General features: G+C 34.1%; 1 protein-coding gene across 1 annotated transcript in view; it reads left to right on the top strand.

Moving 5' to 3' along the window:
- Positions 1-15495, top strand: part of CNTLN (centlein) — a gene marked incomplete at both ends in the record, with an annotated part of 349797 nt that overhangs the window by 200444 nt on the left and 133858 nt on the right. Inside the window, 2 exons of the mRNA XM_079706500.1 lie at positions 6948-7069; positions 8434-8553. Coding sequence (XP_079562626.1) covers positions 6948-7069; positions 8434-8553 — 242 coding nt within the window. The remainder of the gene's footprint in view (positions 1-6947; positions 7070-8433; positions 8554-15495) is intronic.

Raw genomic sequence — 15495 nt, 5'->3', positions numbered from 1 at the left:
TACAACTACAGCAAATGGAAAGAGGAATTTCCTGTGGTTCTTTATATATGATAAACATACACAAAGAAACGTGAGTTAACAACTATGCTAACCTAGTTCAGGCCACTTAAAATTGTCCTTTACAGAAAAATTATATAGTCAAAGTGGCAAATAAATATGTATTTTTTTTCCATTTCAACTGAATTTGTCTCAGAATGCATGACATTTGAATCTGTGTTCTTCCAATCTTTAAGAAGCATATGCATTTATTGTTCTATCTTTAAGAGTTTATACTTTCCAACTCATACTTTGTGAATTATCTTTCTCAGAAGAAGTTGGTTACGTGTATTGAACCAATTTTATGTGACTATATTGAGGGCTTTAATTTTTTCTGTGAATTTAATATGGCTAAACTTGTCATTCTTCATTCACAACTACCGGAAGGCCAACACTGTTTGAGATTTAGCCATTTAACTGAATCTCAAATAGTTTTATAATATTCTGTGACAAGCCCAATTTATAGATGATTAGAATCCAAATATTTAAAACTTAGATTCTTTGTCATATAGATTATTCTTAGGAGGAAAATGTTTTGTACTCTAGAGCAAAATATAGTTTAGAGATATAGTTAACCGTAAGCTACAATTAGAAGTTTTTTTCTGCCTTTTCACTAAACATTGTTTTAATTTATATTTATTCAGATTTAAACTATTACTTCTAAACAAAGGAAAATAATCATCTGTTGTTTCTCCCCAAAATAAAATGATCAGATGACCTCAGCTTGCTAAGATTTAGCCTACTTGAAATTTATACACCTGTAGTTATTTGCTCATTCATTTGTTTACTCATTTGTAACTTATTGGCTAATGCAATTAACCAAGCATTGTGCTAGTCACTTGTATAACAGGAGAAAAAAAATGATGCTGAGTGAGTAGTTAGAATCTAGTGTATTGGTGTGAACGTGGAGGTACAAACAGGATATTATGAGCATGTTTAGGACACCATCATCCTTCTTTTGCATAATTCTTGAAATTTACATACCAAGGCTTCTACTTCTGTCCTCTATTAATCTGGGTTCTCTGGAGAAATAGAAACAATAAGATACAATCCTTTAGTCTTCCCTAATGAGATATCATTATTCTGAAATACATATATGTGTGTGTGTGTGTGTGTGTGTATATATATATATATATATATATATATAGCGAGAGAGAGAGAGAGAGAGAGAGAGAGAGATTGATTTACTCTAAGGAGAATTGGCTTATATGATCACATGATTATGGAGTCTGAGATGTCCAAGATCTGTAGTTGTCAAAATTGGAGATCCAGGAGAGCTAATGGTATAGTTCCAGCCTGAGTCCAAAGGCCTGAGAACCAGGAGAGCTAATGATGTAAGTTCCAGTCCCAGTCTGAGTCTGAAAGCAGGAGACCAGTGTCCCAGCTCAAAGACAGATTGGGGAGGGCAGTCTTCTTTATTTAGTGTGTTGATTCAAATGTTAATTTCATACAGAAACACCCTCACAGATACACACAGTAACAGCGATTAACCAAATACCTGGGCAGTCAAATTAACATAAAAAATTAACCATCACATATCCCACTCCACTCATTTGCCCCCAAAAGTCTGTGAGTCTTTTTTAGTTCCTTGTTTTTGGCAGGAAGGAGTAGAGGAATTCAGACATTTTTAGATCTATTCTCTTCCACTTCTTAAATTTCTTGTTTCAGAGAGTCTCAGAAACATTATACTAATTTATTTCCTCATTCCTTTTTTCTAACAATGGCTCTCTTGGATGAGGCCTCAAGTTTATTTTTAGAGTAAAATTATTTTTCACACGATTTCTTTTTCATTTATATTTTTTCTGTATTCTTTCAAGTTAATTGATGATAATTGTGAATTTCAAATGATTGTTTTCTTTCACAGATTTGCAAGATAAGGGAAAAAATGGGAGCAAATTTTTTTCTTTGCATTTTATCATTTGGTAAGAAAGGATTTCTTATTTTAAAGGAGCAAAATAGCTGAATGAAAAAGGCACTATAATCAATAGAATTTGACAAAAGGAATGGGTAAAAAAAACATGTATATTAAAACAACTCCAAGGAGTGTAGTTGGGCCCAGGGCATTTTTTAATTTACAACCTGACTTTAGTAAATGTAACTCATATTTAGTGAAGACAGAAGACCTGTTTCTATCTTCTCGATTATTAAGCTATAGTATTAATGCTATTGCTATTACTCAAGCACGTGACTATAACGTAAGATAGGAATTAGTGGTGTGTTTGTGTCAGTTTCCTAGGGCTGCTGTGACAAACTACCATAAACTGACTAGCTTTAAAAGAACAGAAATGTATTGTCTCAAAGTTCTGGATGCTAGAAAAGTCCAGAATCAAGGTGTCAACAGGGTTAGTTCCTTCTGAAGTCTGTGTGGGAAAATCTGCTCCATTCCTCTCTCCTAGCTACTGGTAGTCTCAGGTGTTCCCTGGCTTATAGATGGCCTTCTCCTTGTGTCTTCGCATCACCTTCCCTCTATTCAAACCTCTCTCTGTGTCTAAATTTCTCCTTTTTATGAAGACCAATCATATTGGATTAGGACCCACCCTATCTCATTTTAACTTGTTTATCTCTATAAAGATCCCGTCTCCAAACAAAGTCACATTCTGAGATAATGGGTTTAGCACTCCAACATATCTTTTAGGGAGAGATTCATTTCAACACATAACAGTGTCTTATGGTTTTTAAAATACATTGGGATCATGGAGCTCCTTTTGAAGACCATTCCCCACTAATACACCTTGAATTTTTGTCATGGTCTTTCCCATGTTGGTATTCTTTTGAATACTGCTCTGCAAGAAGCTAATGGGAACATGACAGACAACATGTTCCTTGCTTAAATATGTGAGCAATGGATTAATGTTTTTCTATTTTTGTGATCCTTTAACATACCAATGTGCATTGTGAATCTATAGGAAGGTAGAGATACATTATTTATCAGATTTACTTGATTATACCTATTAATATTTCCCAAAAGACTGTTGCTCCATGGAAGATACTGTTGGAAACACTAAAGACAAAAGACATGATCATGGCATGGTAGGTAGCTTTAGGGTCCCAAGTTGATCACCAAGGTGGATTGAAGGGAGGGAGGGAGGAACAAAGAAATTTCAGGAGCCTCTGGTACATATGTATATAAATTTTGATACATTGACATGCTCTTCATGCATATTGTTCTAAAACTATATATTATAATAATATATAATTGTATAAACATTAACATATTGTCTTACTAAGCTCTCTTCTGTGGCTAGTTGTACCTGTTTTCAAGATGGGCAACCAATGTTGTAATTGTAGAGTCAATAGTAACAGAAGAGATGAAAGTTCTTATTATAAAAATCCCACCCAATTCCAAATCCTGAATTCATGGGTGTAGTGAATTATAAAATTTAATTTGGAAACCAGTGCATCAGAGCTTTATGAAATTCTTACTATCCTTGAGATTACTAGTGCCATGAATCTCTGCTTTACTGACTTTCATGCATTTGGCAACTTAATTCTTTTAGTACTTTTCTATGCCATTTAATAACATTAATATGTCCTTTGAATATAGTTTATATGTCTTTTATTTTTTAATGCTCTAATATTCATGAAGTTTATACATTCTGCTGAAATTAAACATCCATGGAATCCTTGGTATTCTATAAATGTTTTTTTTCTTAACTTAAGAAACCTTGCTATCATACTCTGAAGATTGAGCCACTGTTTTATTAATAGTGTTCATGTTCTTAGTTTGCTTTATGCCTGTCAAGAAGCCTTTGAGCAAACTAGATGATTTGATCAAGAATCATTTCTATTCTTATCAACTCAGAAGTATAATTACAAACATCATTGAGAAAAGTCAGTTGATACAACTTTACTATTTTCTAATATTTTAGTCATTGAGACTTGTTTGTACAAGTTAGAGCCTCTAGTTTAGCTAGTTTAATTGCAAAATACATAGAAGTTACTCTGTAAATATTTTATTGAATGATCTAATAAATGGACCTAATTCCGTGACTGCCCATGGGATATTTTTGGCTTGCTGACTCTAGAACTCAGGCTCAGTAGTGGTGGCGCATGGGCTTAGTTGCTCTGCGGCATGTGGGATCTTCCCGGACCAGGGATCGAACCCATGTCTCCTGCATTGGCAGGCAGATTTTTAACCACTGTGCCACCAGGAAAGTCCGTAAATAGCTTCATTTTGAAGATGGAGAGATTGAGACGTTGAATTTAAGCAGCTACGTCAAGGTAAAATTTAGTAAGTTTGAGCAGCAGGAGTTGAACTCTTATCAGCACTTAACACCCTGCATATAATAGGTTCTTAATATATGGTTCTCCAATTGAAACAAACAAAATTGAATTCTGTATCCTGAATTTTTAACCATAGTATTAAACCGTGCTACTTTTTAGCAAGTAATTATGCAGTTGCTGTGATTTATATCTTCTAAAACTCTTTAGAATAACATTTATTCTAGTTTCCCCATCAGTAATGCCGTTTTCATGCTTTTTCATCAAGCACTTCCATTTCCATATGGCATACATACCACTCGGTACACACAGGGCTCAAATACATCCTAATAACTACTTAAGAGAATTATTGAAGTTATCCTACTAGATATATATTCAAAGTATAATGACAACATATAAATACTGTTGAGACAGGTAAAATTGCAGTAAAATAATGCAGACTCTACAGATTCAGTGCAGTCCCTATCAAACTACCACTGGCATTTTTCACAGAACTGGAGCAAAAAATTTCAAAATTTGTATGGAAAAGCAGGAGACCCCGAATAGCCAAAGCAATCTTGGGGACGAGGAACGGAGCTGGAGGAATCGGGCTCCCTGACTTCAGACTATACTGCAGGGCTACAGTGATCAAGACAGTGTGGTGCTGGCACAAAGACAGAAAGATAGATCAATGGAGCAGGATGGAGGGGCCAGGGATGGACCCACGCACATATGGTCACCTTGTCTTTGATGAGGGAGGCAGGAGTGTGCAGTGGAGAAAGGACAGTCTCTTCAATAAGTGGTGCTGGGAAAACTGGACAGGGACATGTAAAAGTATGAGGTTAGATCACTCCCTAACACCATACACAAAAATAAGCACAAAATGGATTAAAGACCTAAATGTAAGGCCAGAAACTATCAAACTCTTAGAGGAAAACATAGGCAGAACACTCTATGACATAAATCACAGCAAGATCCTTTTTGACCCACCTCCTAGAGAAATGGAAATAAAAACAAAAATAAACAAATGGGACCTAAAGAAACTTCAAAGCTTTTGCACAGCAAAGGAAACCATAAACAAGACCAAAAGACAACCCTCAGGATGGGAGAAAATATTTGCAAATGAAGCAACTGACAAAGGATTCATCTCCAAAATTTACAAGCAGCTCATGCAGCTCAATAGCAAAAAAACAAACAACCCAATCCAAAAATGGGCAGAAGACCTAAATAGACATTTCTCCAAAGAAGATATACAGACTGTTAACAAACACATGAAAGAATGCTCAACATCATTAATCATTAGAGAAATGCAAATCAAAACTACAATGAGATATCATCTCACACCAGTCAGAATGGCCATCGTCAAAAAATCTAGAAACAATAAATGCTGGAGAGGGTGTGGAGAAAAGGGAACACTCTTGCACTGCTGGTGGGAATGTGAATTGGTACAGCCACTATGGAGAACAGTGTGGAGGTTCCTTAAAAAACTACAAATAGAACTACCATATGACCCAGCAATCCCACTACTGGGCATATACCTTGAGAAAACCATAATTCAAAAAGAGTCATGTACCAAAATGTTCATTGCAGCTCTATTTACAATAGCCCGGAGATGGAAACAACCTAAGTGTCCATCATCGGATGAATGGATAAAGAAGATGTGGCACATATATACAATGGAATATTACTCAGCCATAAAAAGAAACGAAATTGAGCTATTTGTAATGAGGTGGATAGACCGAGAGTCTGTCATACAGAGTGAAGTAAGTCAGAAAGAGAAAGACAAATACCGTATACTAACACATATATATGGAATTTAAGAAAAAAAAAATGTCATGAAGAACCTAGGGGTAAAACAGGAATAAAGACACAGACCTACTTGAGAATGGACTTGAGGAAATGGGGAGGGGAAGGGTAAGGTGTGACAAAGCGAGAGAGAGGCATGGACATATATACACTACCAAACGTAAGGTAGATAGCTAGTGGGAAGCAGCCGCATAGCACAGGGATATCAGCTTGGTGCTTTGTGACTGCCTGGAGGGGTGGGACAGGGAGGGTGGGAGGGAGGGAGACGCAAGAGGGAAGGGATATGGGAACAGATGTATATGTATAACTGATTCACTTTGTTATAAAGCGGAAACTAATACACCATTGTGAAGCAATTATACTCCAATAAAGTTGTAAAAAAAATCAACTGACCATAAAAAAATATATATATAGATTTCTGTGTTCTTTTCCATATTCTATGGTAAAAGAAATTGAATTAATTTAAATAGTGTTCTTAAGATTATGGTCTTACTATGATTAGTGTCCTTACACTAATTATATGTGCACTTATAACTAACAAAATAGTGACGTGTTATGTGTGGACAAATCCTGAAAAAGAAAAAAAATTGAATATGTAAGATTGGTTCATAAATACATGTATATATACTAATTATCAAAAGGAATGAAACTAATTTGATGCCAAAATTTTGAGATTACTTAAGTGATTTTTAAAAATGCCATGAGTGCCTCAAATTTATCAAGCAAACCTGTTCTGTGACTTTAGGAATTCTTCTTTTTCTTCTACTTAAATAAGTATTACAAATTAATTCATATTTATATGCTATTTTCTTTCAAATTTCATACTTAGATTGGTAGCCTTTTATTTGTAACAGTATACTAATACTTTGTTCAGACTTGTATACTTGCTTTTTTGTGTTCTACAGAGCCAAGAAAATGATGAGCTAAGAGATGCCCATGAAAAACACAAGGAAAGGCTACAGATGTTACAGACTAACTACAGAGCAGTAAAAGAGCAATTAAAACAGTGGGAAGAAGGCAGTGGCATGTGAGTTACATAGCTCATAAAGCCATTTCCCTAAATATTAAATGGAATGGAGTAGCATCATATAGGTGCTTTAATGGCTTTTGTTTGATTTTAAAGAAATTATTTGGTAGTCAGATCTTTATTGAGGATTTTAAAATAGAGAATATAATAAATGAAAATAGAAATATCTTAGCAATAACTATAGATTTTCCTATCATTTGCAGAAATCATTAGCATAGGTGATTATGAATTATTGTATATATTTTTAATATCTATAGAGTAACAACAAAAGTATATAACAAAGCAAAAATAGTTCACATCCATATGATTGAAAAACTACTTTAAATAAATAAAATACTGATGTTACAATATATATAACTCAAAAAGTATTTAAGTTTTATTTGAAAGACATGAGAAATAGGAAATTCACATATATAGTTAACTATCTTAAAACTACTTCATCCTAATATGCAATTTGAAAATCTTTACTATCCATCAGTTTGTTCTGCAGCTTATCTGAATGAATTGGCAGTCTCAGTTCAATTGCTCTGAACAGGTGTTCAGATCTTGGTTAGTCGTAAATGGCTCCCCTGTTAACAGTATCAACAGAGGGCAAAGGACTGAATGAGTACAGAAAATCTACTACCGTCTCATCTTTTGAGATGGATCCTTTAGGGCAATGTTGATGATACACATTGGTCTGTTCTACAGAGAAAGTTTCTAAATTAGCCAGTACTGCACTTTTACAAAAGAAAAATGAACAGTTTGTTTTATGTACAGAGAATGAAAACGTAAAGGTCATTTGGCATGTTTTATAGGTTATTGTCACATCTAATTTTTCCTTTGAAGAACAGAAAGTGTTTCATATTGCTTTTCAGTAAAGCAATGATAAATCTATTTGTCCTGGATTTAGCCTCTGCTTACCTAACTTTTTAGTAGTCACTAGAAGTGTGAAGGCTGCTTGCTAACTATCTGATATTCTGATAGTCACTGATAACTGCTTGTTTTAAGATAGAGCACATAAACCACTTTCAGATTGGTTGACAGCAAATTCTATATGTGTTGATTGCTTATAGTCCTTTTTTAAACTGTGACATTTCTGCAATGTATGTTTTATTACTAGTAGAATAAATGAGAGAAATAGACCTGAGAATATCACGTGTCTGCTTAAAAGTTTGCTTTCCATAGCAGCAGTTTAGCTTTTTAGGAAATCGTGATCTAGGATTTTAATTTCTACATACTTAGGTTTTAGGAAATTCATTGCATAGTGAACTTGATTTAGAAATTTGGTCAATAGATATTTTTAAATTTTAGGGAATGTATAAATGAATTTTTATTACACTTTGAGCATGTTAAGTAAGAAAGCAATTTCATTTTAAAAATAGGATGGAAATCAGGAAAATAAAGAGAGCAGATCCCCAAAAACTTCGACAAGAAGATTCTGACGCTGTATGGAATGAACTGGCCTATTTCAAAAGGGAGAACCAGGAGCTAATGATTCAAAAGTGAGTTTCCTTTTTTAACAATGTCTACTTAGATAAACATTTGAGAGAAATTCTTTGTGTCTGAAAGGCCATGAGAGAAATTCCTTATAAAACTTGGAAAATGAAATAATCTGGTTTGCCTGTAAAAGTGAGAAAAAAGATTAGCTTTTAAAATATATATATGTATAATGCAATAACAAGTTGCACATTTGCTAGCTCTAGCTGAAACTGTATAATATGATCTAGGGACTGTGTTAATTAATGTGGCTCTCATCTGTTGGAGGTGTCGCTCTTCATTAGCCTGTATTTTAGACACTGCCGTGCTTCATTTTTGGAATGAGGTGGAGAGGGGATAACCTAGCCAGGCATCCTTGTTTGATCTCCTAGATACATACGCAATGCAGAATGCCTGAGCTCTCTTGGTTCCCTGCCCTGTCCTGCTAATCCCAGCTGAGCTCATTATGGTGTAGCCTTGCTGCTACTCTTGGAGCTAGAGCTGTCCAAGCTAATTACTGGTAGCAGCAGAACTGCCTGTTAAAGGTCTGGTATGGATCTGCTAACATGGTCCTTGGCGGTGACCTGCAAAAGACACGAGGGAATTGCTTTCTTTCTTGCTGTGCACTGCCTGTCCTTTGGGCTTAATGCTGATCCCTCCACATAGGTCTTTTAGCTGCCCTAACTATAAAACTTGATGAAGGATACTCATATTTTAGAAAACATACAGTTTGCTTCCTTGATCTTATAATTCACAAGCTATTATATTCAGCTTGGCAAAGAAAGGACACTTTTTTTTTTTTAAACAGAAAGGAGTTAGACCAACACAATTAGCCTCTTGCTACTTAACTATTTCTTCATTTAGAGTTAAATTTTTTACACTCAGACCATGTAATTTTTTTGAAGGCTGGATGTCTTTTAGATTACTAGAATTTAGTATCATGTGGCATAATGTAATTAAATATTGAATTTTCATAGCTGTAAATTAGAATCTTATTTTACATACTATATAATAACACATGTAGCTTTAGATTGCCACCTTTTCCATGCAATGATAAACTTTTGAAGAAATGATCATATCAGTATACATTTAAATGTATACTTCCAATTACCTCAAAGTATACTATGTTCTATTAGTATTAAATGTTTGATGCTGATAATAAAGTTTCTTATCTTGAAAATTTTTGTAGATTTTATAGATTTGTCCCAGATATATTCCCTGATAATTTTTGATAGCTTTGTTGAGATATAATTCACAAGCTATGTAATTCACCATATAAAGTGAACAAGTCGGTGTTTTTTAGAATATTTGAAGAGTTGTGCACCCATCATCACAATAAATTTTAGAACAATTTCATTACCTACTCCCCCCAAAAAGCCCCACACAGTTTACTTGTTACCTCCATTAATTCTTCCACTGCTCTCCACCCCTTAGCTAACCACTAATCTGCTTTCTGTGGGTATAGATTTACCTATTCTGGATATTTCATATAAATGGAGTCATATAATATGTGGTTCTTTGTGACTAGCTTCTTTCACTTACCATAATATTTTCATAGGGTTTATCTGTGGTGTAGCATGTATTTGTACTTTCTCTGATAATCTTAAGTGATCTTTTTGTCTCCAAATACGAAAGTTAATTTTGGACAAAATAGGTGCGAAACCTAATTAACTAGATGCAAGATCTAATCTATTCAAAAAAAATTCAAGCAGAGGTTAGTTGTAAGTGGTGTTTATTTGAGGTTTATTTTGCTCATTAATGAAATAGAACTAAAGAAAAACTAATAAAGCCTTTTTAAGGAAGTTTGGGAACTGTTAGAACCCTGGTCTGTTCACCCAGCAGTATGCGTATGTTACAAGTAGCTCTGTAAATTAGATGCTAAGAGTCATTAAAAGTGTGGATTTTTCCCCCCTGAAGTTCATTTAAATTTATTAATGTGATAGCCATTTGCAAAATATTTATTTTTCATATCAGTTTTAATTTATTAAATAAGAGTGAAGTTTGAGGTGATAACCTTGAAGAGTGCTAAATAATTGATGTAAACTTTAAGTCATATAATAATGTTTTGGGGTGTGTGTTATTTTGTGAAACATTTATTCAGTTAAGAAATGTGTTTGAGTTACTGCTGTGTGACAGGCATTCTGCTTGGTGAATGAAATGAGAACATCAGACAAACTTCCTACTCTCAGGGAGTTTTCTTGGGAACGTTCTGAGGAAATATAATGTTAAAAATTAAACTAGAAATATCATGATGAAACAATAAGAAAGGAAACGTCTTTTTATTCATTGAAGTTTGTTTACTGATGACAGAATTTTTTTTTTAATTTATATATAGTACATTTTAGCATACAGTTTTTTGAGTTGTAGCACATATAGTGTTATAGATATATTACATATATCTATAACATGCACAATAGATTCAAGTAACTCTTACCACAATCAGGATACAAACTAGTTCCATCATCTCAAAAAATTTCCTTGTCCTACCCGCTTGTAGTCACATCCTCCCACCATCCCTAGCACCTGGCAACCACTGATTTGTTGTTCCTCCCTGTAGCTTTGCCTTTTTTCAGAATGTTATATGCATGGAATCATATAATCTGTAACTTTTTGAGACTGGCTTCTTTCACTTGGCATAATGCCTTTGAGATTTATTCATGTCGGTTCGTCCAGTTTGTTCCTTTTTCTGCTAGATGGTATTCCATTGTATAGATGTACCACAGTTTGTTTGTCTGTCTCCTGAAGAATTTTTGGGTCTTTTCTAGTTTTTTGCAACTATGTATAGTTTTTTGGTATACATAGATTTTTTTTTTTTTTTGGCTGCGCTGCACATCCCGGGGGATCATAGTTCCCCAACTAGGGATTGAACCCACGGCCCCTGTGTTGGAAGTAGGGCGTCTTAACCACTGGACCGCCAGGGAAGTCCTATACATAGACTTTTGTGTGAACATAACTTTTTAATTCTTTAAGGTAGATACCCAGGAGTAGAACTGCTGTGTGTATGGTCAATGTCTGTATAACTCTGTAAGAACCTGTCAAACTGTTTTCTAGAGTGGCTATACCATTCTTATTCCTACCAGGAATTCATATGAGCCAGTTGCTCCACATTCTTGTCAGCACTTGGTGTTGCCATTTTTTTTAAGACCATTCCCATAAGTGTGTATTAGTATTCCATTGTAATATTAATTTGCATTTCCCTAATGGCTAATGGTAATGATCTTTTCATGTGCTTATTTGCTGTCTTTATATCTTCTTTTATGAGTGTCTTTTCAACTCTTTAGCTCATTTTTAAAAGATTGATTGAACTTAATTAAACAATACTTGTTCTTTATATATTCTGTATGCAAGAACTTAATCAAATATATTATTTGAAAATATTTTCTCCCCATCTGTAGATTGCCTTTTCATTCCCTGAACAATGTCTTTTGCATGACAAAATTTTAATTTTGATAAAGTCCAACTTACCAATTTTTTTCCTTTATGGATTATGGCTTTGATGTCATACCTAATAACTATTTTTCTGACCTGATGTCACAAGTATTTAGCCTATGTTTTCTTCTAAAGAGTTTTATATTTAGCTCTATGATCCATTTCTTAGCTAATTTTTGTATAAGGTGTGGGTTATAGGTTAAAGTTCATTTTTTACAAAGATATATGCCCAATTGTATCAACATCAGTTTTGAAAAGACTATTCCTTTTCCAATAAGTTGCCTTTGTAACTGCCAAATATCAGCTGACTATATTTCTGCAGGTCTATTTCAAGACTCTTTATTTTATTCCATTAATGTGAATTCCTAAACTTTTGTGAGCCCCATACTGTCTTGATCTCTGTAGCTCTCTAATAAGTCTTGAACTCAGTGTGAGTCAAATAGCTTTATTGTTTTTCAAATTGTTTTAGCTTTTCTCATCACTTTGCTTTTCCATAAAAGTTTTACCTATAAAAATAGGTTTAAAAATAGCTATAACTACCAAAATCTTGTGGGAATTTTGACTGGAATTGTGCTAAATCTATAGATTAATTTGGCTAGAATTGACATATTAACCACGTTGAGTCCTCTATTCTAAGAAGACTTAATTTGTTGAGATTTTCTTTTATCAGTGTTTTGTAGTTTTAGCATGCAGATTCTGTATGTCTAATACTGTTGTTAGATTTGTACAAAAGTATTTAATTTTTGGAGCTATTAGAAATGATATTATAAACTTTAGTTTTGGTTTCTACTTGTACATTGCTAGTGTATAGAAATAATTTACATTTTTACATGCTGACATATCTTGCATTATTGATATGTTACAGCTAAGTCTACTATGTTATTATTTATATTTTCTGTTTGTTTCCTCTGTTTCTCTTGTCCTCCCTTCCTATGTGTTACTTGAACATTTTTTTAGAATTGGTTTTTATTTATCTATAAGGTTTTGGAGTATATCTCTTTGAATAAGTTTTTTTGGTTGTTTGTTTGTTTGTTTTGTTTTGTTTTGTTTGTTTTTTTTAGTGTTTGCTCTCAGTATTTTACACATATAACTTATTATAGTTTATTGGTGTCAACATTTTACCACTTCAGGAATGTAGCAACCTTACTTCTATCTGTGTGCTTTTACCCTCCTCCCTTTATAATATGTTGTCTTAACTCTTGTCTCTAAATACATAGAGAAACCTATTAGTTGTACATCAATATCAAAGGATATTTTCACTGGATAGAGAATTTTAGGTTGGCAGTTTTTTTCTTTGGCACTTGAAGGATGTACCACTTATTTCTGGCCTCCGTGGTTTCTGATGATAAATACACTGTTATTTGAATCATTGCTCCCTTAAAAGTAATACATCATTCTCTCTAACTGCTTTCAAGAATTTTTCCTTTGTCTTAACTTTTTAAAAGTTTGATTATGACATGTCTTGGCATGAATTTCTTTGGGTTTACTCTTCTGTGAATTCTCTAAGTTCCTTGAATCTCTAGGTATGTGCCTTTTGTCAAATTTGGGAAATTTTGGTCATTATTTTTTCAAATAACTTCTTTCAGCCCCACATTCTATTTCTTCTACTCTGGGACTCAATTGACATAAATGTTAGATCTTTTGGTATTGTCCTACAGGTCCCTGAGGCTTTGTTCATTTTATTTTTCAGACTATTTTATCTCTGTTGTTCAAATTGGGTAATTTTTATTGTTCTGTCTTCAAGTTCGCTGATTCTTTCCTCTTTTGTCTATCATCTCTGCTATTTAGCCCATGCAGTGAAGTTTTTTTGTTTTGTTTTGTTTTGTTTCTTGGTTATCGTGATTCTTAATTCTAAAATTCCCACTTGATTCTTCCTTATTTCTCTTATTTATTTGCTGAGACTTTCTGTTTTTTTCAAGATCATTCATAACCGTTCATTGGAGCATTTTAATCATGGCTACTCTAAAATCCTTATCAAGTAATTCTGACTTGTGTGTTACCTTGTGGTATCATTTCTTAGTTATGGTTTCTCAATCAAGTTGAGATTTTCTTTGTTCTTGGTACGATAAGTGATTTTCAGTAGTCTCTTGGACATTGGAGTATTATGTTTTGAGACTCTGGATCTTATTTAAATCTTTTACTTAGCAGACCTCTGATGACATCATGCCTGAGGGAGAGGGTCACATTATTACTGCCTGGAAGGGGTGAGAGTCTTAGCTCCTAACTTGACCCCTGCTGACATTACATTGAAGGGAGTGTGAAGGAGTGTCTCATTACCACTTGATGGGCATGGGAGTCCAGGCTTCTCACTTGGCCTTCAGTGTTAGAGAGAGCAAGACTGTTTTTCTGTTTTTCTTCCTCTAGTGGTATATGGCTAGAGTAGGGGTGGTTATTGTCAATAAAATTTCTGTCCTGTTAGTCTGTCCCTTTCCTGGCTCTTTGGCTTGAGAGAGCAGACTTTCCTTGAGACATTTTGTTTGTGTCTGTTGGCATTTCTGGGTCATGAGTTTCTCCAGTACTTAGTTTCAGATATTTCTGAGCAAAGAAGGAAGCCAGGGAACTTATCACTGTGAGTTGTTCTTCTAGTGCTGTTCCTCTACTCCTAAGGTCCCTATCCTATTCTTCTTCTTTTCTTTGCCTTTCAGTCTTCTTGTATTTGTTTTATGTACTGATCTTCCTCAGCTATTGATGACGTTCTGTCCCAATAAACCCATAATAAGTTTAAAATATCATAAGTTAAAAATACATTTAATATACCTAACCTACCTGACATCATATCTTAGCCCAGCTTACATTGAATGTGTCAGAACACTTACATCTGCCTACAGTTGAGCAAAATCATCTCACACAGAGCCTATTTTATAATAAAGGGTTAAATATCTCATATAATTTACTGACTAGTGTACTGCAAGTGGAAAACAAAATGGTTGTATGGGTGCAGAATGGTTGTAAGTCGTAAATGGCTGTTTACTTTCATGATTTCATGGCTAGCTGGGAGCTGCAGCTCTCTGCAGCTGCTGAGCATCGTGCAGGAGTATTGCACAGCATATCACTAGCCCAGGAAAAGATCAAAATTCAAAATTCTAAGTACAGTTTTTACTGAATGCATATTACTTTTGCACCATTGTGAAGTTGAAAAGTCATTGTCAAACCATTTTAAGTCAGGGACCTCCTGTATTGTGTTCAGGGTTTTTATATTTAATTAATGGTAAGAATAGGGATAAATATGTCTTCCCCCTGTCAGCAACAAGAAGTTTCAGCTGGTTTTTCTATAGACCAGGCACTCTTATTTTTGTGGCATACAGCAGGATCTAGTTTAATAATACTCAGTCCTGACTGTTTAAGGAGTAAGATTTATCCCTATTTATACAGTAATAACTATCTTTAAAATATAAGGCTAGAAAACATTAAAAGAAGATGTCTACTAAAACTACTTTTAAAACAAATTTGAATAGTACTTCTAAGACAAATCTTAAAAATTGAGTTAATTTTTCAAGACCCTGATAAAATATTCTGTGGCAACTGTAAATCCAATCCAA

The sequence above is a fragment of the Hyperoodon ampullatus genome, assembly GCF_949752795.1.
Source record: "Hyperoodon ampullatus genome assembly, chromosome: 6".
Taxonomy (NCBI): Eukaryota; Metazoa; Chordata; class Mammalia; order Artiodactyla; family Ziphiidae; genus Hyperoodon; species Hyperoodon ampullatus.
Note: the sequence above shows the minus strand (reverse complement) of the source record. Positions and strands in the feature narration are given on the sequence as shown.